The sequence below is a fragment of the Rhincodon typus genome, chromosome 16 (genome assembly GCF_021869965.1).
Source record: "Rhincodon typus isolate 14 chromosome 16, sRhiTyp1.1, whole genome shotgun sequence".
Taxonomy (NCBI): Eukaryota; Metazoa; Chordata; class Chondrichthyes; order Orectolobiformes; family Rhincodontidae; genus Rhincodon; species Rhincodon typus.
This window is the reverse complement of record NC_063347.1, coordinates 35,038,337-35,060,080: the sequence shown is the minus strand read 5'-3', so window position 1 is coordinate 35,060,080 and position 21,744 is coordinate 35,038,337. Positions and strand designations below refer to the sequence as shown.

The window sequence follows — 21,744 nt, the reverse complement described above, 5'->3', positions numbered from 1 at the left end:
CTCCACCCTTATCTGCTTTCCGGAGGGACCACTCTCTCCGTGACTCCCTTGTCCGCTCCACACTCCCCTCCAGCCGCACCACACCCGGCACTTTTCCCTGCAACCGCAGAAGTGCTGCACCTGCCTCTACACCTCCCCCCTCACCCCCATCCCAGACCCCAAGAAGACTTTCCACATCAAGCAGATGTTCACCTGCACATCTGCTAATGTGGCATACTGCATCTGCTGTTCCCGTTGTGGCCTCCTCTACATCGGGGAAACCAAGCGGAGGCTTGGGGACCGCTTTGCAGAACACCTACGCTTGGTTTGCACTAAACAACTGCATCTCCCAGTCGCGAACCATTTCAACTCCCCCTCCCATTCCTCAGACGAGATGTCCATCCTGGGCCTCCTGCAGTGCCACAATGATGCCACCCGAAGATTGCAGGAACAGCACCTCATATTCCGCTTGGGAACCCTGCAGCCCAATGGTTTCAATGTGGACTTCGCAAGCTTCAAAATCTCCCCTCCCCCAAAACCAGCCCAGCTTGTCCCTGCCTCCCTAACCTATCCCCTCCTCCCACCTAAAGCCCCACCCCCATCTCCTACCTACTAGTCTCATCTCACCCCCTTGACCTGTCCGTCCTCCCTGGACTGACCTATCCCCTCCCTAACTCCCCACCTACACTCACCTTTACAGGCTCCATCCCCACCTCCTTGACCTGTCTGTCTCCTCTCCACTGTCTTCTCCTCTATCCATCTTCTATCCGCCTCACCCTCTCCCTATTTATTTCAGAACCCCCTTCCCCTTCCCCTCCCCCATTTCTGGAGAAGGTCTAGGCCTGAAACGTCAGCTTTCCTGCTCCTCTGATGCTGCTTGGCCTGCTGTGTTCATCCAGCTCTACACCTTGTTATCTCAGTTGCTAGAAAAGCCCAGTTTTGAGGAAGATTACTAGACCTGAAACATTAACTGATTTCTCTTCACAGATGCTGCCAGACCTATTGAGCTTTTCCAGCAACTTCTATTTTTGTTTAGAACTTCAAACCTGTTTTATCTAATAGAACCATATTTTGATAGTTTACAGCTGTTTCCTTGTGATTAGAATTTACTTTTTTGTAATAAATAACAGTTCCTGTTCTTTGTTAGCTTGATTCCACTGTAAATTGGGGAGTTTGCATGCCTTTATTAAATCATGAGCTTTGTGATGACCCCCAAGAGTCATTGGATTCGATATTGCCCAAATGGGTAATGACACAAATTAAAGGATGGTCTTGGCAGAAGCACAAGCAATGCTAGTGAGGTGAAGCCTTGACATCGTTGTCATTCACGAGGTCATTCAAGTTGGTTTCAGAGGGTGGTAAATGTGCAGAGTCTGGATCTTTTGGCGAAAAGTCAGGGGTCAACTTTATTACAAGATCGACTGTTACTCGGATGTGTAGGATATGTGTTTCTATTTTGTGTCCCTAGAGTAGTGTGAAGATGAGTGTGACATTCCTAATTTCCAGTGCCTTTGGTTTTGTTCTGTAGATATGGCACCATACTATGAACAGCTTTGTAAAGATGTCGGGTGGTCGGTTGACACAGACTTGTTGTGCAAAATGAAAAAGGCAAATGAGGAAGAACTAAAACGTCTGGATGATGTGCTGGAGGATGCAGAAAAGAACCTTGGCGAAAGTGAAATCAGAGATGCTATGATGGCTAAGGCTGAGTATCTATGCAGAATTGGTGACAAAGTGAGAATCTGTGTGGTATACTTTGCACTGTTTGTTGTTTCAGTATTTTGCATTGGACATCATTTGAAAGCAAATAATGTGTGTCGATTAATCGGCTGTAGAAACTAATCAGTTAGTTCCTGTAATTCTATTGGGGTGAGAAGGGGATAAAGTCGGAAAATGTATTAAATCTGGTATTGGCCGGGTTAGTTTATTAATTAAAATGAAATATAAGAATGTGAAAGATTCTATTTCAAGAAAATTTTTTGTTCAAAATATGACGTAATTTGTGTTAAACTTAAATAAAAAATATCTACTATTTTGGTAGAATACAACATTGAAGATAAGAGAGACTGGTTACTCAATCAAGTCGATTTTTCTGGTGACTTTTTTTGAGTTGTCTGTCCAAAGCCAGGTCCATCTTAGTGTTAGAGCCACCACAGCACATAGGGCAAGGAGGCAGGTCCTAGAACTACCCTAGCTTGAATCTGAACCACACGTGCTGTTTGTCCAACTGAATCAACCCCACCTTCCCTAAGGAGTCTAAATTGCTGTAGCAACATATTCTTACATGACTGACGTAACCCAGAGCTATCAATTGTGAAGGTAGAAGTTCTAATTTTCTTCCATCATATGGCTGACCAGCAATCTCCTCAGTTCTTCCTGCTGCCATTGGAAGATTGAAAATCAACCTGTCTGGCCATGTTATAAACGCACCTTCCTTGCCATCCAGTCCATGATTGGAACTTGAACCCAGAACTTCTCCACCGCATGATATTCTTGGTGATCCAGTTTTCTGTTATAACGTTTCATCCACTTTATAATTGTATGTTGCAGAATTTTTAATGTAAAATATTTTTGGAAACTAATATTGTAAAATCAGGCACTTCTTGGTGTATACAGTGTTTCCCAAAGCACAGAATCTTTGAGGTAGAGAAAGTTGTATTGCTTTAGCTTTACACATGCCTCGCCATTTATTATCAGAACAAAAGCAAGTGCAATACTTTCATTTTCATGGTAAAAGAATTGGCATAAAACCAATAAATAATTATACAAGATTTTCTTGATTTAGCCTTTTTCCAAAAAAAATTGTGTTTTCCTTTTGAAACCTGTAAAAGGGTTTTCAATTTAGCTTGATGTATTGTGGGAAACAGCATCGATTCTCTGACAGTAGTCTCCCATTTTTACATTTTGGACTCTTGACTACTCTGCTTTTTAGAAGGAGCACTTCCAGTGGCATATTTGAGAAAATCCTTAAAGGGTAGGGCGATGGTGGGAAAATGCCTCCTAGTCTAAAACACAAGGCCACAGTCTTGGAATGAGAGTCAGCCATTTATGACAGATGAGTGATTTCTTTACTAAAAGGACTGTGAGTCTTTTAAATTTTCTAAGCCAGATAACTATGGTTGATCAACCATTAAGTTTTATTCAAACAGAGGTGGCTAGATTTTTGGATATTAAGGGATACAGGGTATGCAGGAAGGTGGAATTGGAAGATCTGACATGGTCTTACTAAATGATGGTATGTGCATGATGGGCCAAATAGTCTAGCTCACCACTTGTTTTTAAATGGTTCTCCAATACCCGTGAGCAAGTGGATCCAACAGCTGCTGTGCAGAACAGCTCAGATGATTTATACTTGTAAGTGCCATTGACTACTCGATATTCGGATGGTAAAATTAAAATTGATCAGTGGCATGATACTGTGAATGTGGCGTAGCAGGGATCGGTCCTGGGTCCACTGTTACTTGTCATTTATATAAATGATTTGGATGAGAATTTAGGATGCATGTTTAGTAAGTTTGCAGCTAGCACCAAAATTACTGGTATAGTGGACAGTGGAGACAGTTATCCAAGATTACAAAGGGATCTTAATGAATTGGACCAATGGGCTGAGAGGTGGCACATGGAGCTTAATTTGCATAAATGTGAGCTGTTTCAGTTTGGTAAGATGAGCAAGGGCAGGACTTATACAGTTAATGGTACAGCCTTGGGTAGTGTCATCGAACAGAGAGACCGAGGTGTTCAGGTATATAGTCTTTTGCAAGTTGTGTCACAGGTAGACACGGTGGTTAAGAAGGATTTAGCATGTTAGCCTTCATTGCTCAGAACATTGAGTATACGACTTGGGGTGGCATGTTGTGGTTGTACAGCATGTTGGAGAGGCCACCTTTTGGAGTACCATGTGCAGCTCTGGTTGCACTGCTATAGGAAGGATATTATTAAATTGGAGAGGATTCAGAAAAAGTTTACCAGGACATTGTCAGAACTGGAGGGCTTGAGTTATAAGAAAGGTTAGATAGGCTGGGAATATTTTTCATTGGAGTGTAGGAGGTTGAGCATTGACCTTACGGAGGTTTATAAAATCATGAGGGGCATATATAAGGTGAATTGCAGAGGACTTTTCCCTAGAACATAGAACATAGAACTGTACAGCACAGTACAGGCCCTTCGGCCCACAATGTTGTGCCGAACTTTTACCCTAAACCTAAGGTCAATCTAACCTCCACCCCTACCTTATACTATCATCCATATGCCTATCTAATAGCTGCTTAAATGCCCCTAATGAGGCCAACTTCACTGCCCTCTCTAGCAATGCATTCCACGCCCCTACCACTCTGAGTAAAGAACCTACCTCTGACGTCTCCCCTATATCTACCTCCACTCACTTTAAAACTACGCCCCCTCGTAATAGCTACCTCCACCCTAGACAGTCTCTGGCTGTCCACTCTATCTATACTTCTGATCATTTTGTCCACCTCTATCAAGTCACCTCTCATCCTTCGTCATTATAAAGAGAAAAGCCCTAGCTCTCTCAACCTTTCCTCGTATGGCCTTCCCTCCATTCCAGGCAACATCCTGGTAAATCTCCTCTGCACCTTTTCCACTGCTTCCACATCTTTCCTGTAATGAGGCAACCAGAACTGGACACAATATTCCAGATGTGGGCGAACCAGGCTTTTGTATAGCTGGAGCATAACTTCACGGCTGTTGAACTCAATCCCTCTATTAATGAAAGCTAACACACCATACGCCTTCTTAACAACTCTATCCACCTGGGTGGCAGCTTTCAGGGAACTGTGAACATGAACCCCAAGATCCCTCTGCTCCTCCACACTGCCAAGAATCTTTCCATTAACCCTGTATTCTGCTTTCAAGTTTGTCCTTCCAAAATGAATCACCTCACACTTTTCAGGGTTAAACTCCATCTGCCACTTCTCAGCCCAGCTCTGCATCCTATCGATGTCCCTTTGTAACCTCGAACAGCCCTCCGCACTATGCACAACTCGACCCACTTTTGTATCATCCGCGAACTTACTAATCCACCCTTCCACTCCTACATCCAAATCATTTACAAAAATCACAAATAGGAAGAGGACCCAGGACAGATCCTTGTGGTATACCACTCATAACTGAGCACCATGTTGAATATTTTCCATTCACTACCACCCTTTGTCTTCTCAGGGTCAGCCAATTCTGTATCCAATCTGCCACATTTCCCCCAATCCCATGCCTCCTTACTTTCTGCATGAGCCTACCATGGGGAACCTTATCAAACGCCTTACTTAAATCCATGTATACCACATCCACTGCTCTAACTTCATTCATGTGTTTGGTCACCTCTTCAAAGAATTCAATAAGGTTTGTGAGGCCTGATCTACCCCTCACAAATCCATGCTGTTTGTGTCAATCCGATAATTCCCAGCTTTTACTGACAAAATATCAATGGGAAAGTGGGACAGTACTGTGATGTCCCTCGCTCTATTGTCAGGAAAGAGGTGAAAATATTTAATAAACTCATGATTATTTGTACAACGAACAAACTTCCACGCGTACAACAGATCCATGTAATCCCCTGATGTTCATCTGTGAAATGGATTAATGTTCATTCTCAGAAACTAATTAAAAGTAAACTCGCTGTCTTTACTGGTTAACTACAGTCCCACTCGAACCTTGTGTTAGTCTGTATGAAAATACTATGCTCACCTGTGGGATGAATTTGTGTTCCTGGCTGCAGAAGGTTCTGTTCCCTTGTCTGGATAAAAGTGTTTTATACCTGTTTTGAAACTGCAGCTTAGTCTCTGTGTGGGTTTTAGGTCTGGGGCCAATTTGTGTGTGCGCGTGTGTGTGTGAGAGAGAGTTTGTGTGTGTGTGTGTGTGTGTGTGTGTGTGTGTTTGGGGGGAGGGGTGCAAGGGAGGAACAATCATAGGGTAGGGGAGTTCAAAACTAGAGGGCGTATTTTTAAGGTGTGAGGAGAAAGATTTAAAAAGGACCAGAGGGTCAACTTGTTTACATCCGCGGCGGTTTGATTATGCAATGAACTGCCTGAGGAAGTGGTAGGTGCAGGTACAGTTACAACATTTTAAAAGATATTTGGACAGGTACATGAATGGGAAAGGTTTAGAGGGATATGGGCCAAATGCAGGCAAATGGAGCTCGTTGAATTTGGGAAACTTGGTCAGCATGGATGAATTGAACTGAAGGGTCTGTTTCCATGCTATATGACTCCATAAGTAGGAAGAATTCCTACAGTGCAAATAGAGGTCATTCGGCTCATCGGGTCTGCGTCAATCCTTCGAAGAGCATCCCATCTAAACTGACTATTCCTGTAACCCCACATTAATCATGGATAAACAACAAATGCTTCGACACTGGGGCAGTTTAGCATGGCCAGTCCACCTAGTTTGCACATCTTTGTTGAGAAGGGTAGGGAATTCCAAAACGAGAGGGCATGGGTTTAAGATGAGAGGAGAAATATTTAAAAGGGATCTGAGGGGCAACATTTTCATGCAGAGGGTGGTGTATGTTGTGTGGAATGAGTTGTCAGAGGAAGTGGTGGTGGTGGGTGCAATTATCACATTTCAAGGGCATGTGGAATGGTATATGAATAGGAAGGGATTAGAGGGATATGGGCCACATGCTGGCAAATGTGTCTAGATCAGTTTAGGATATCTGGTCAGCAAGAACATGTTGGATTGAGGGGTCCGTTTCTGTGCTGCATAACTCTAGACTCTGTCACACCTCCAGCGTGTATTGTCCTTTATCATAAAAACACTTTGGATGTAGTAGATCTAAATTACTAGCTTAAAGCAAAAGAAGTCCACGTACTCCTAAAACCAACAATCTGAAAACAAATTTTGTTTTGAATGAATGTCACATTTGAAGTTTGGAACTCTTTTCCGCACATGACAAGTAATGTTGGATAATTTTCTGCATTCATAATTAGGAATAATTGACTTTTGCTAACCAAAAGCAAAGAGTGATCTGGGGCAAAGATGGCTAGAGGTTGCACGTCAGGCATAATCTCGTGGAGCAGGCTCAAGCAGTTAACTGGCCTACCCCTGTACATCCATTTCTTTTTATAAAATATACAGTTACATGTCCCAGCTTTTTTAATTATGACATAAAATTCCACATTAATTTTTTTCAAAACTTCATAATTTATGTTCCACTAGATCCCTGGTATATGTCCTAATTATTTCGCAATATATAGAAATGCAAAATTAAAAGTGCAAGGAATCTGTGGTTTCTAACTTCTTGTTGTGATTAATTGCTTATCCTACTTGATGACATGCTTGTTGCTGGATGTCTGAAGGTCCTCTTGACTTGACCCAGAAGCCAGCTGGCATTAGGTGAGGAGTGGAAGTATGGGCCACTGAGATCACTTGATCTTTCTGGGCATCTTTCTTTGAAGTCAGTAATTGTGACAGGTAGCACCTTAATTTTGTTTCCTGGTCCTCCATATGTTCACCAGATAAGGGTGGATGCTTCAGTCAACTGTTTGCAACTCTGAAATTTCTAGAAGTATCTGTATTAAACTATGTATTATCATGTAAAATCCAAATATATGAAATAAGAGCAGGTGATAAAGTGGTCACCGACTTTTTGCGTTTTTGTAATGTGATCTAATTATTCAGTGCCCTCTAATCGTGCTTCACCTGAAGATTACAATTGATTTTCACTTTCCCTAAACGTACTGCAAGAGATTGAGAAGTCACACGAGGCTGTTGTTTATTAATAGTTAATAGCACATCCTGTGGCAATTTGTAAAGCAGACTTGCTTGGAGAATAGGTAGGTATCACAATATTATCACTGACAGAAATATTAACATGACTAATCTACGTATCTGTTTTAAATATGTGTTGGAGTTTATAATGGGACTTGATTGTAAGGAAAATGACTGCAGGAATTAAGGATTTTTTAGAGGCAAGTGTTTTCAGTGGTTAGAAAGATGTAATGTGCCATTGATATTTAATCTACAACTGCAATTATTTCAAAGATTAAAATCTTTATTTAACTGGTTGTGTAATTGGGGTTGATCTTCATTTGGATTTAGTTCAATTGAATGATGATATATTTACCAGTTTGTAAATTTAAAGGATTTAATCGATGATAGTCCGGAACTGATTAGTTAGTATTCTTTAGCAACAATACTAAACACGTTCAGTGTGTGACATGAAATGGTACTGTTCTGAATCACTTCATATCGGTGTAATTAAGATGTTTTGTTTTTAAGGAAGGTGCTTTGACAGCTTTTCGGAAAACATATGATAAAACGGTGGCTCTGGGACATCGTCTAGACATTGTGTTTTACCTGCTAAGAATTGGTTTATTTTATATGGATAATGATCTGATTACACGTAACATTGAGAAGGCAAAAAGGTACTGTTGCATTTGATTTGTGTGCATCTGATCATTTTGTTTTGACATGTACATTGTGTAGCATGTCCTCTCATTTTGGAATGGAGCCTTAAATTTGATAACGCTTCTCAAACATCCAAGTATAGTATTGTCAAATGTCCACACATGTTATTCTTGACTGCTTCTTTGTGGTTATCTTTGAGTTTGAGATTGAGTAGCTGGGCACATCACATAAAACATTTGCATGTAGCATCTTGAAACTTAACCTTTTGAGTACAGGTATCATTTTGCTGTAATGGTATAGTATTTTCATTCATGCGGTTTCGAATTCAGTTTATCAGTAGCATTGTATTGTTGGATGTAAATCTAATAGTTTAATATGTTCTACTAAATGTGCTGTTCATATAAATTTTCAGCCACCATATTGTAGAACTATTAACATTAAATGCTATTGGAGTCAACAAAGCTTCAAGGTTTTGAGACATAATTCAGACTTCTAATATACGGTATAAGTTGATATGTTGTTACTGACCATGTTCACCTGAGATCCTGATGTGACTGGGATGGCTTGCAGTTGCTGATTATAATAGTGACATTGGAAAAAAAATGTTAAAAATTGCTTGCAGAAGTGACAAAAATTGTAATAAGGCTGTAGAATATTAAACTGAATTTTAAAACCAAAATTATTTCCTGTATGGATTCTTTTGCAGTTTGATTGAAGAAGGTGGTGACTGGGATAGAAGGAATCGTCTCAAAGTTTATCAAGGGATGTATTGTGTGGCAATTCGAGACTTCAAGCAGGCTGCAGAGCTATTCTTGGATACTGTCTCTACGTTCACATCCTATGAACTCATGGATTATAAAACCTTTGTAACTTATACTGTTTACGTCAGCATGATTGCACTAGATCGGCCTGACCTTCGTGAAAAGGTAAGCAATGTAATGGTAAAATAATTCTGGAAGAAGTACACTTGCTTGGTGTAGCTCCATGGACATGGAAAATTGAAACACTTTCATTTGTTCTTGTACTGAAAATTTTTCAACAGATGATCTTTTGAACTCCTGCCATTAATGTTTTACTCCTGTGCAGAACTTCTGTTCTTCTTAACTTCAAGGCATTATCTGAAATTATCCTCAGATTTAACATTGGTATTATAATGGAAAAGTGTACTGCACTGTTGTGATGGACACATTCCCAAATCCAGGTAATGCAACCTAAAGTACAAACTGTGTATTGTTGGTACCAGTAGAAACAGTTCCCTTGGTTGTTTTTTGTTGGGCTGTTTTACAGTGAACACCAACTGGATTCGGCAGCACTGGTTGGACCGCAGGGTCTGTTTCCGTGCTATATGACTCTGTGTAAAACCATTTGACCATTGGTCGGTTTATCCATTTATACTGTTTCCCATGACAAGACTTCCATTTCCTCTTTCTTGAGATTTTTTAATTCATTCACAGGAGGAGGGCATTGCTGGCTAGGCCAGCTTTTATTGTCCATCCCTAATTGGGCAGTTAAGAGTCAATGACATTTACTGTGGGTCTGGAGTCACATGTAGGCCAGACCAGGTAAGGATGGCAGCTTCCTTCCCTGAAGGATATTAGTGAACAACATGAGTATTTTCCCGGCAATCTACAGTGGTTTCATGGTCGTCATTAGACTTTAATTCCAGGTTCTAATCGAAATCAAATTTCACCATCTGCTGTGGTGGGATTCACACTCTCATCACCAGAATGTTACCTAGGTCTCTGCTTTTAACAGTTCAGTGATAATACCACTAGACCATCACCTCTCCCGAGTTAGGCCGTGGTGAGGCTAAAATTCCAATTTGGACTGGATGAGACAGTGCATGAGGAGAAATGGTTTATTCTTGCATGATTTTGAATAAAGTTAGGAAATCTATTTTGATTGCACTTTGAATAGAGCATTGTGTTATTAGTTTTTACTTAGCACAATTATTATTAGATATATGGAATTTGGTAGAGAGGAGTTTTTAAAGCTAAATTTTGTCTCCTTTTAATTGGATCTGGATAAAAATTATTGACTTAAACTGATTCCTTTGCTGGTGGTTATGTTTCTGTCACTCCCTTCAGGATTACATTTTTGAAGCTACAGCCTTAGCAAAAGTGGTGAAACAGATGATACAAAGCAATATTATTTATTACTTTGTACAATGCATATATATTTGAGTGTCTTTCATACAGTGTAGCATGTTGGCTTAGTCTGATTGGGTTTCTAGGATTACTGTGCGTTCAGTATGCCTGGTAATATATGGTGAGCTCTAATCTTACTCAAGTTGATGAGCAGAGAATTCACTGATAGCCATGAATTTAGAATGTTACCAGTGTTTAAGGGTAAATTCTCTGGATTTTCTGTCAGTATGGCCAGGTTATGAGCCTTTGTCAGTTAGCTTAATGCTGTCTAACCTGTGAAAGGTGTGGTTTAAGAATCATTGGAGACTGGAAACATAAACCAACTGATGCTTCAACTGACATTGAGGTTGTGCTATGTAATTGAGGCTAACACCCGTTAGATGTGGTAATGCAAGGCTTCTGTCTGCTTACCTGTCTCTAATTAATCCTGCAACAAAATTTAAAGAAATGCAGGATGTTTACCTTGTGTCCTAGTCAACATGTATCTCTTAACTGAAGGCAGAGAATTATTTGTTTATTTATTTGCTGTTTGGATAATTGTGCTGCTTTCAAATTAGATACATTCGTAAAGTAATCTATTATGAAATACTTTGAGATATTCTGAGAATGGGATCAGTGTTATCTGAATGTAAATTACTTGCTCTTCCCCTGAGGAAAATTTTAATACCACTGGATGCACTGCTGTACTAGTTTCAGAAAGACATTATTTACTACTCCATAGAAAAATTACTAGAAAAAATTAATGACTGAAACAAAAGCAAAATTGCTGGGAAAAACTCAGCAGGTGCAGTAGCATCATTAATAACTGAAAGTTGTTTATCAACATCATTGGAAATTACAGCTAGTAAGAGAATAAGTAATAGAAGATTTGGTGGTATCATGGATTTAAATCTAATTCCGGATGTGAAGCAGCTTTCTCTATGGAATGCAGGAATCCTCTGAGGTGAGGTTGGGGCTGTTTTAATTCAGTTGCTTCTTGCTTTGTGACCATGCCCTAATTTGGTTGATTTGTATGCAAAAATAGGAGTGGAAATAACCAGATTGCTGCAGTAAAGTGTGCATTGAAGTTGATGCTAAGACCCGTTGTTATTAACATCTGTGGTAGCATGGTCATTATGGTGCTGGACTAGAAAAGCAGAGGGCTGGACAAATGATCTGAAGACCTTAATTCACATTCAATTGTTGCTGGGAAACTAAAATTTATTTAATGTTTGACATAAACAGCCATCTGGTTCATTAATTTTTTTTAGAAAAGGAAATCTACCATGCTTGCCTAGTCTACCCTATATGCACAAAAACTGAAAGAAATACAGATGCTGCAAATCAGAAGCAAAAGCAGAAATTGCTGGAAAAACTCAGCAAGTCTGCAAGCATCTGTGGAGAGAAAGCAGAGTTAATGTTTCGGGTTCATTGAACCTTCTTCAGAACTCAGAATTGAGAACTGGATGGAGGGGCAGCCAGAAGTCAGGTCCACATTGATAACAGCAACATGGCTAAGAAGCGGGATGCAGTTTTGAAAGCAGATTTCAGGGAGTTCAGGAAATTAAAAAGCAGGATCTGAAAAGCACTAATCTTAGAAATGCTCCCAGTGCCACGTGCTAGTGATCATAAGAACAGGAGAATCTGTCAATCGAACACGTGGCTCGAGAACTGGTTTAACGGGGAGAGCATCAGGTTTCAGACGTATAGGGGCTGATTCTGAGGCAGGTGGGACTTTGCAAGCTGGATGGATTGCATCTGAATAGGACTGGGACTGCTATCCTTGTAGGGAGGTTTGCTCGTGCTGTTGGGGTGGGTTTGGACTAGCTTGTTAAGGAAATGAGAACCTGAGGAGTAATCCAAATTGGAATGAAGTTGGTAACAGTGAATAGAAAAGCTGCGAGGGAGGGAGACTAAAAGACAGGACACAAAGCGGAGCATCGAGTATGCTTTGATTGGAGAATCATGCCAAAAGGACAAAGTTAAGGGCAGGAAACGTAACTCATTGTGAAAGCTTCTATTGGTATGTGAAAAGGAAAGGTTTGGCTAAGATGAATGTGGGTCCATTGCAGGCAGTCAGGAGAATAGAGAAATGACGGGGAATCTAAATGATTACCTGGTGCCTATTTTCACTAAGGATGATGCAAGAAATCACCCAGAGTTAAGAGATCCAAATGATTAAGGAGAGTGAAGGGATGTAATATTAATAAGAAGGTTGTAATGGAAACTTTAGAGTGCTGAAAATTAAGTTCCTGGAACCTGAAATTCTACATCCCAGAGTGTTAAAGGAGGTGGCTAAAGAGATAGTCGATCTTCCAAAATTCTATGGATTCTAGAATAAATCTCACATTGACAGGCTGAGATTAGTGTGGTACCAAGAGGACCAGCACATAGGCCCCACCCAGCTATTTATAAATGCTCATCAATGATTTGAATATGGGTGCCAAATATAACATTTCCTGATTTATGGCTGATATTTAGCTAAGTGGGAATGTGTTGTGAGGAAGATGTAAAATGGCTTCAGGAGACAGGCTGAATGAGTGAGCAAGACTGTGGCAGATAGAATGTATAAAAATGAGGTTATCCACTTTGGTAAGAGGAACAGATGCACAGAATATTTCTTAAATGGTGAGACGTTGCAAAGTGTAGGTGTACTAGGGAACCTAGATGTCAGTAAGTCACCATTGACGAACTTGCAGGTGCAGCAAGCTATTAGGAAGGCTAATAGAATGTTAGCCTTTATTGCAAGAGGATTTGAGTACAGTAGCAGTGAAGTCTTCCTTCAGTTGTGTAGAGGCTTCCCTGGATCACACTTAGATTACTCTGTGCAGTTTTGGTCCCTAATTCAGGAAGGATATTGTTGCCGTAGAGGGAGTGCAATAATGGTTCACTGGACTGTTTCCTGAGGTGGCAAGACTGTTCTATGAAGATTGGGTAAACTGATCTTGTGTTCTCAAGTGTTTTGAAGAATGAGAAAATTAAACAAAAAAATTAAAGGGACAGACAGTAGATGCAAGAAAGATGTTTCTTCTGGTTAAGGTGCGTAGAACAAAGAAGCACAACTTAAAAATGAGAATTTTTTTTAAAACTCAGAAGGTTGTGAACCGTTAGAATTTTCTACCCCAGAGTGCTGTGGAAGGTCAGTATTTGAATGTGTTTAAAGTAGAGATTGGTAATTTTATTAATGGTGTAAATGGTTGTTAAGATTATATGGGTAAAATACATTGAAGCATTTGATAAGCTGTGATCATATTAAATTGCAGAGCAGGCTTGATGGACTGAATGGCCAACTCCTGTTCCTATGTGTCAGATGGAAAGCGATTTCAAAAAATGTGAAGTTTTCCACTTTGGTAAGAGGAATAGAAAAACTACTTTTGAATCATGATAGATCAGGAAACATCGGAATTCAGAGGATATCCTTGGATGCAAATCACAAGTGTGGGAAATTGTGTCTCACTAACTTGATTGAGTTTTTCGAAGAAGTGACAGAGGATTGATGAAGACAGAGAAGTGGATGTTGTCTATATGGACTTTAGTAAGACGTTCAACATGGTAGACTAGTTAACAAGGTTAGATCACGTGGAATACAGGGATAACTATCCATTTGGATACAAGATTAGCTTGAAGGTAGGAGACAGAGGATGGCGGTGGAGGGTTGCTTTTCAGACTGGAGCCCCGTGACCAGCGGTGTGCCGCAAGGATCAGTGCTGGGTTAACTGCGTTTTATCGTTTATACAAAAGATTTCGATTTGAATATGGGAGGAATGGTTAGTATGATTGCAGATGACACCTAAATTAGTGCTGTAGTAAACAGCAAAGAAGGTTATCTCAGAGTACTACAAGATCTTCATCGATGGGTACGTCGGCCAAGGAGTGGCAGATGAAGTTTAATTAAGGTAAATGTGAGGTGCTGCATTTTGATATGGTAAATCAGGGCAGGACTTACACATTTTAATGGTAAGGTCCTGAAGAGTGATGCTGAACAAAGAGATCTTTGAGTGCAGATTCATAGTTCCTTGGAGTCACGGACGGACAGGGTGGTGAAAGAGGTGTTTGGGAGGTCATGTTGCGGCTGTACAGGACATCGGTGAGGCCACTTTTGGAATACTGCATTCAGTTCTGGTCTCTTTGCAATCAGAAAGATGTCAAACTTGAAAGGCTGTTCAGAAAAGATTTATAAGAATGATGCTGGGGTGATGGGTTTGAGCTATAGGGAAAGGCTGAATAGGCTTGGGTTATTTTCCCTGGAGCATCGGAGGCATAGGGGTGTCCTTTTAAAATCCTGAGAGGATGGAAAAGGTTAATAGCCAAGGTCCTTTCCCCGAGGCAGGGGAGTCTAAAACTAAGGTCATGGATTAAGGTGAGAGGCAAAAGATTTAAAAGGGACCTAAGGGGCAATTTTCACTCTGAGGGTCGTGCGTGTGTGTATGGAACAAGCTGCCAGAAGAAATAGTGGAGGCTGGTACAATTACAATGTTTAAAAGGCATCTGGATGGGTACTTGAATAGGAAGGGATATGGAACAAATGCTGGCAAATGATTAATTTAGGTTATCTGGTCAGCATGGATGAGTTGGACGGAAGGGTCTGTTTCCATGCCGTACATCTCTATGACTCCAAGTTGACATACATTAATAGCATGAATTAGGAAAGCAATTAGTGTGTTAAACTTGAATTATTTTGTAATAAAGGTCAAGATTAAATAAATCTTACTGCAGTTGTTCACCATGTACTCAGTATGAATGCGGTCACCTTAACCGAGGAAGTACATGCTCACCGTGGAGAAAGTGCAATGAAGGTTTGCTGGCCTGATTCCTGGGATGAATAAACTGGCCAGTGAAGAGAGATTGAGCCAATTGTGCCTATATTCCTATGCACACTACAAAGTGTAGAAGTGTGAGAAGTGATGTCATTGAAATATATAACATTTCTACTGAACTTGACTGGGTAGATACTGGGAGGATGCTTCAAAATACTGTTTTGAGAAATAAGTAAAAGGTGACAAACAGTTGGCAGTTTCTGTTCTCTTTTTATACAGATATAATTTTGGTTTGAATTTGGTACATTGCTAGAAACATTTGAGCAGATGAATGATGCACAGTCTGTGTCAGAGCTGTGTTACCATCTATAACATTTAGGAGAGACAACCGAGTATTGAAGATGGATGGCCAATATCGAACTAGGGAATCACAGTCTCGTATTGGAGAAATATCTTTCCATTTCTCCGTCTCGAGCTGTCGATGCCCAGTCACTAAGTATGCAAGTTTGAGACTAATAGATAATAAGGGAATTTACAAAAGTAAAAGAAATGTACCTGATGCAGGGAATCAGTGTTGATCTTATTGAATGCTGGCACAATCTCAAAGGCCTTAAATGGCTTTCCCCTAACTATTTATAATTGAATGGTGTTTCAAGCAGTATTCCTACAATATTGCCTGAAACACCTTTTTATACAAGTTATTTTGTATTCCATTGAGTTCACAAGTTTGTGGGTGATCCAACAGTGGTATTTAAGAGGGTAGTTATTTCAGGGAACTTATTTCTGTAGGAGAATCCAGAGCAATCTTAAAATTAGAGCTGGTCTGTTTTGAATTGGAAACTTTGTCCAGTAAAGAATTGTGGATATTTGGAATGTTCTTCTCAAAAGTGTGGATTCAGAGTCAACTGATAATTTTAAAATAAGTGTATCAAGAGTATTGGGTAAATTTTAAAGTGGATATAATGGGGTTGAGTACTGATGAGCCACTGCTGAAATGTTAAAGCAGGCCAAGGAAGTAAATGGCCTACCGCTCTTCCAGCTGCTTACCATACAATGTGTGGAGCAACAATATGTAATGAGGCAAATTTCACAATACACAAGGTGGACAGTTGTTTCAAGGTTGTTTTGGGCAGCTAGGCACAGTGGTTAGCACTGCTGCCTCACAATGCCAGGGACCCAGGTTTGATTTCTGCCTTGGGTGACTGGGTGGAGTTTGCACATTCTCTGTGTCCATGTCTGCATGGGTTTCCGCTGGGTACCCCGGTTTCCTTTCACAGTCTAAAAGATGTGGGGTGTGTCTGGATGGGATGTTCGATGCAGACGTGATAGAAGCCATTCAGCCTTTCTGCAATGTAGCGATTCTATGTATGTTCTCTTATTCCCAGGGTATAGAAAAGCAGTGAGTAAAATGAAATGTCACCAGGAGCATTCACTCTGTTTCTTTCCACCAATGCTGCTTGGCCTGCTGAATTCTTTTCCAGCTTTTCCTTTGTTTATTTCGTGCAAAGGTTCATTGTGTTGCTGGCCTGGATGGCTATGCTAAGCCACTCAGCCTAACATCCTTTGGCCCTTGTATTAATGTTCATTTGATAATCGTGTTATTGACAGTCTTTTGCATTCTGAGAACTTTGCAACTAATGCATCCAGTTTTGAACTGCAATATTTATTATTTAAGTAAATATTACAACCAAAGTTGCTCAAATTCTCACACCCAGCAGATGAACTACTTTGTTGGAAATTGGTTGAAGACAGTAGTGGAGAGATCTGAGCATGCAGACTGTGTTGTCTTTCAGATAAGATATTAATCTCCTCTCTTGATATTTTCTAATCAACCTGTTTATAAATGGTATTACACACCTCTAGAGCAGGTGAGACTTGTACCCCAGCATCCTGGCTAAGAGGTAGGGACATTACCTCTGCACTACTAGAGCCTCCTTTTTTAAAAAATCTTGTTTGGACATGTTCTGACAAACCTCCGGGCAGGTGAAACTAGCTCATGAGTGGGACCACTACCACTGCCTGCTGTACAGGAATCCAGGATGGTGTGTTGCCTCCATGGTGCTAGGTCCAGGATGTCTCAGAGCAGTTGCAGGACATTATTGGAGAGGAAGGTGCACAGCCAGTGGTCATGGTACATTTTAGTACAAATGACAGGTAAAATATGATAGGTAAAAGATGAGGTCCTAAAAGCAGAATTTAGAGAACTAGGAATAAAGTTGAAATGTAGGACCTCAAAGGTAGTTACCTCAGATTTAGTACTTGGAACTATGACATTACTGTGATTATGGAGACTTGGCTGAGAGGGACAAGGACTGGTAGCTGAATGGCCCAGGATTTAGATGTTTCCGGTGTGATAGAAAGTGATATAAAAGGCGTGGGGAAGTTGCATTACTGGTAAAGATGTATCTCACAGCTGTACTGAGGGAGGAGACATCAGAGGGCTTGTGCAGCGAGGCAGTAAGGGTAGAACTTAGGAATAAGAAAGGTAAAATCACAACGTGGGGGTATATTACAGGGCCTCCCAACAGCCAGCAGGCTATAGAGGAGAGAACATGTAGACAGATTTTGGAAAGATGTAAAAACAGCAGCGTTGTTGTGGTGGGTGACTTTAACTTCCCCTGTATTAACTGAGACTGACTTCGTGCAAGGAGCTTGGATGGAGCAGAATTTGTAAGGACCATTCAGGAGGGTTTCTGTTCACGATATGTATTCATTCCAACCAGGGAAGGGGTTAAACTGGACCTAGTTTTGGAAAATGAGCCCAGACAGGTGAGTGAAGTTTCAGTGGGGGAGCATTTCAGGAATAGTAACCATAATACCGTGAGTTTTAAATTACTCATGGATAGGGATAACAGCAGTCTTTGGATGAAGGTGTTAAATTGGGGGAAGGTGAACTACAACAACATTAGGTAGGAACTGGAGTGTGTTGATTGGAGATGGCTGTTTGAGGGTAAGTATTTCAGATGGCAGCTGATGAAAGTTCAGGAGCAGCATGTCCCTGCGGGAATGATGGATACATATGGCAAGTTATGTGAACCTTGGATGACCAGGGATGACCTACTCAAACCTGACACAGGCCTTGAACACATCATGATTTTGATAAACGTATTGGTTCACTTGGCAATCTAGGAATCCATGAAAGACAAGATACTGCTAATTCATCTACCTTTTGTAGAAGTCCCACGGAATTTGTCCCTTAGTTTCTGACAAAGCTTGTACAGCATGTCAATTAGTTACAGTTCTAGCCTTTTAATCTTTGAGCAATCATTCAGAGTTACCTAATTGTCTCAGATGAATTTAAAAAAGTTTGGTAATCTGAAGGCACTGACTAGAAAAAAATGGAAAAAATAATGGTTATTTTAAAATTTCAATTGTAAATGTTTAAATCCAGGTCATCAAAGGTGCAGAGATTCTTGAAGTACTGCATAGTCTTCCAGCAGTTCGGCAGTACCTTTTCTCCCTGTATGAGTGCCGTTATGGGGTTTTCTTCCAGTCTCTTGGTAAGTAAGTGTTTCTGTATTTAATATTAGAAATAGTGTGCATACAGAAGTCACATAAACTATTTGCACTTGAGGTAGGGAAAGAAATATTCACAATGCAATGAGTACTTTAAATTTCAGAAGACCGAAATCTCTTTTATATAGATTTTGTGGTTCAGGGAGTGTCGTTGAGAAATTATCTACATTTTGTTTTGAAATGAGAAAGCAAAATGGTTTTCTAGGTTCCTGACAAACTAATTTGCTCTCTTGTCTTTAGCTACAGTAGAACAGGAATTAAGAAAGGACTGGCTCTTTTCTGCTCACTATCGCTACTATGTACGTGAAATGAGAATTTTGGCATATAGTCAACTCCTGGAATCTTACCGTTCATTAACGCTTACTTATATGGCGGAAGCCTTTGGTGTTGGCGTGGAGTTCATTGATCAGTAAGTTGGTTCCTATCTCTTGTCTCTAATTACATTTTTAACACTCAGCTTGAGTGTTTTAGTCCAAAGCCTATTTAATTTTTCATTCTTCTACTCGATGTAAAAATTATGATCTTTCCTTTAATATGACATTTTAAAAACAAATTTTAGGAACCAAGTAAATAGTGAAACTCATAATACTTGAAAGTTTCCTAAGCTTCCAACTAGTTGTAATAAAAATGGGGCAGTTTATAATTAATGAAAAAAACTTTGACAATTATCAAAACTTTTCTCTCCCTTTAATATTTAAACCACACTAACTTGAGCTCATCAACTGTTCTTTTACAGTCTAGTCTTCAGATCCAGTTTTCTTGCAAAGCTGCAGTATCATCTGCTAATTTCCAACTTAAAGCCTCTACTGCTTTTTTTTTTAGTAATACTGTTAAGACCACCACTGAGGAGGTGGGGATTGAGAGAGGATTAATTGTCTTCTACTAATCAAGGCCACCAGTATACAAATCAAGTAAAACTATAGTTCCTGATTAGGCATGTTTAATAAATTGTTTGCATTTGATTTGCAGGGAACTGTCTCGTTTCATTGCTGCTGGTCGACTACATTGTAAAATAGATAAAGTGAATGAAATAGTAGAAACCAACAGGTATGTAATAAGAAATCTGACTGCAAAACTGATGTGATCCAAAGAAGTGTGAACCAACTTTAGTTTCAAATGATTTAATTTCTTTTTACTTAGACATTAGTTATTAATTATGACCATTATTGTTGCAGGCCTGACAGCAAGAACTGGCAGTACCAGGAAACTATAAAGAAGGGAGACCTGCTATTGAACAGAGTCCAGAAACTGTCACGAGTAATAAATATGTAATCTGTTAAAGGAATACTAGCTCTAGGCGTATGCAGTGGCCATTTAGGTTTTGATTTGTTCCAGTTATTTCTTCAAATGTGACCTTTTAATATTTACAAATCATGGGTTTAGTTTGTGCCATTGTTAAACCTTTATGTACATGTAAGCTAAATTTTATAGTTTACTAGTGTAAACACTTTGAACTGTATATAATAAACACCCAGAGCATGTTTTCAAAATAAAGACTTATGTATTTCAGAATTGGTATATTTAAAGATTAGGCTGTAATTCTAATAATGCTATCAAAGATGTATTGTTTCCTAAGTTTCCCAGTGTATCAGTTCAATCTTTTCTAGTGCCTTTGCATTTTTTCACTTTAATGGAAAATTGTTTACAGCATGTTTAAGTTGACACACTCCTTACCTTTTTGGTTAAAAATATTCCCAACCAATTCTAGATGCTTTTTAATAGATTGTCCCTTCTATACTATCATTCCACAGCTGGTTGAATTATAGGGCAGCTAAAGGCCCAGTACATTTGGAATCTTGCACAAGGTCATAGAAAAAAAAACTGTTCATCAATTACTGCTTATATAGATTAGTTTGAAATTGGGTATCATGTAAAATGTTTGCAAAGTACAAGTGGAGCATAAAATACTAGAAACAAGTACTGTAGGGAATCTATGCTGTAACAGGAAAAACCTGTTAAAACTTTGCAAGACACAGAGGCTATAGTCAGTAACCAGGCATACTCAATACAGTTATTAAAAATGGTCACAGGATGTTCAGTATTTGTCCTTTTAATTCTCCTCGAATATAACAGTGTGCAGTTAAGATCAAAGAACATTGAAATCCTACAGCAGTTACCTATAGAGACAGCTGCAGCTAATAGATTCAGTAGAGTTAGATGACATACCTATTTTGAGGGCAGTAGTTGTGTTTATAAAATTTGAAGCAGTATCAGTATCGTAGAATCAGAATCGAATCCCTACAGGGTGCAAACTGCAACCAGGCCCTTTGGCCCAATAAGTCCACACCGAACCTCACAGCATCCCACCCAGATCCATCCCCCTATAACCCACCTAATGTACACCTCCCTGAACACTATGGGCAATTTAGCATAGCCAATCCACTTAAACTGCACATCTTTGGACTGTGGGAGGAAACCCACACAGACAGTCGCCCAGGTCCCTGGCGCTGTGCTGCCCCACGAGGATCCTTTTAGAAAATATAGCTGGATTAATCTGGAGTTTCAGGAGATACTTTGTGAAATCCTTTTCAAAATGGCATATAAAAAAACCAGAATGTAAGCATTTACATTTTAGTATTAAAAATAACTTGCATTTGACCATGTGAATGAGTGGTTGTGGACCACTCAAATTAGTTAGAGAGGGAGCCTGTGTGGTGCATTAATACTACTGGAGACTTATGGTCTGTTTTTGTGCTATAAATTTTGATCGTTTTGAAGACTACACTTAGAATCTATCGCAGGGGGCTTCATGTCACATATGTTCTTGAGAAACATTTTGGGATGTTTTCCTCTAAGCTGTTGTCTTGTTTGAGCCAGCTATCAGAACCGTATGTTTGGGAGGAATGTTTGTTAACCCTCCTAGAATGGATGATGGGTCAAGTTTATGTGCATCTATGGAATTTTTTTCACTTTGATATTGGTTATCTTGTGTCAGTTAAACATTTTGATCCCAAGACAAAGTCAACATGTGGTCAAAAGTGTAGCAGAGTTTTAAACATCCAGCA

The 21,744-nt window shown here is 39.9% G+C and overlaps 1 protein-coding gene across 1 annotated transcript in view; it reads left to right on the top strand.

The window, feature by feature from the left end:
- psmd6 (proteasome 26S subunit, non-ATPase 6) overlaps positions 1-20,248 on the top strand; it is a 23,584-nt gene extending 3,336 nt beyond the window's left edge. The window contains exons 2-8 of the mRNA XM_048606638.1: positions 1,508-1,713; positions 8,212-8,357; positions 9,047-9,266; positions 18,615-18,723; positions 18,980-19,148; positions 19,709-19,786; positions 19,915-20,248. Coding sequence (XP_048462595.1) covers positions 1,508-1,713; positions 8,212-8,357; positions 9,047-9,266; positions 18,615-18,723; positions 18,980-19,148; positions 19,709-19,786; positions 19,915-20,011 — 1,025 coding nt within the window. The 3' untranslated portion in view covers positions 20,012-20,248. The remainder of the gene's footprint in view (positions 1-1,507; positions 1,714-8,211; positions 8,358-9,046; positions 9,267-18,614; positions 18,724-18,979; positions 19,149-19,708; positions 19,787-19,914) is intronic.
- Positions 20,249-21,744: the final 1,496 nt, after the last annotated feature.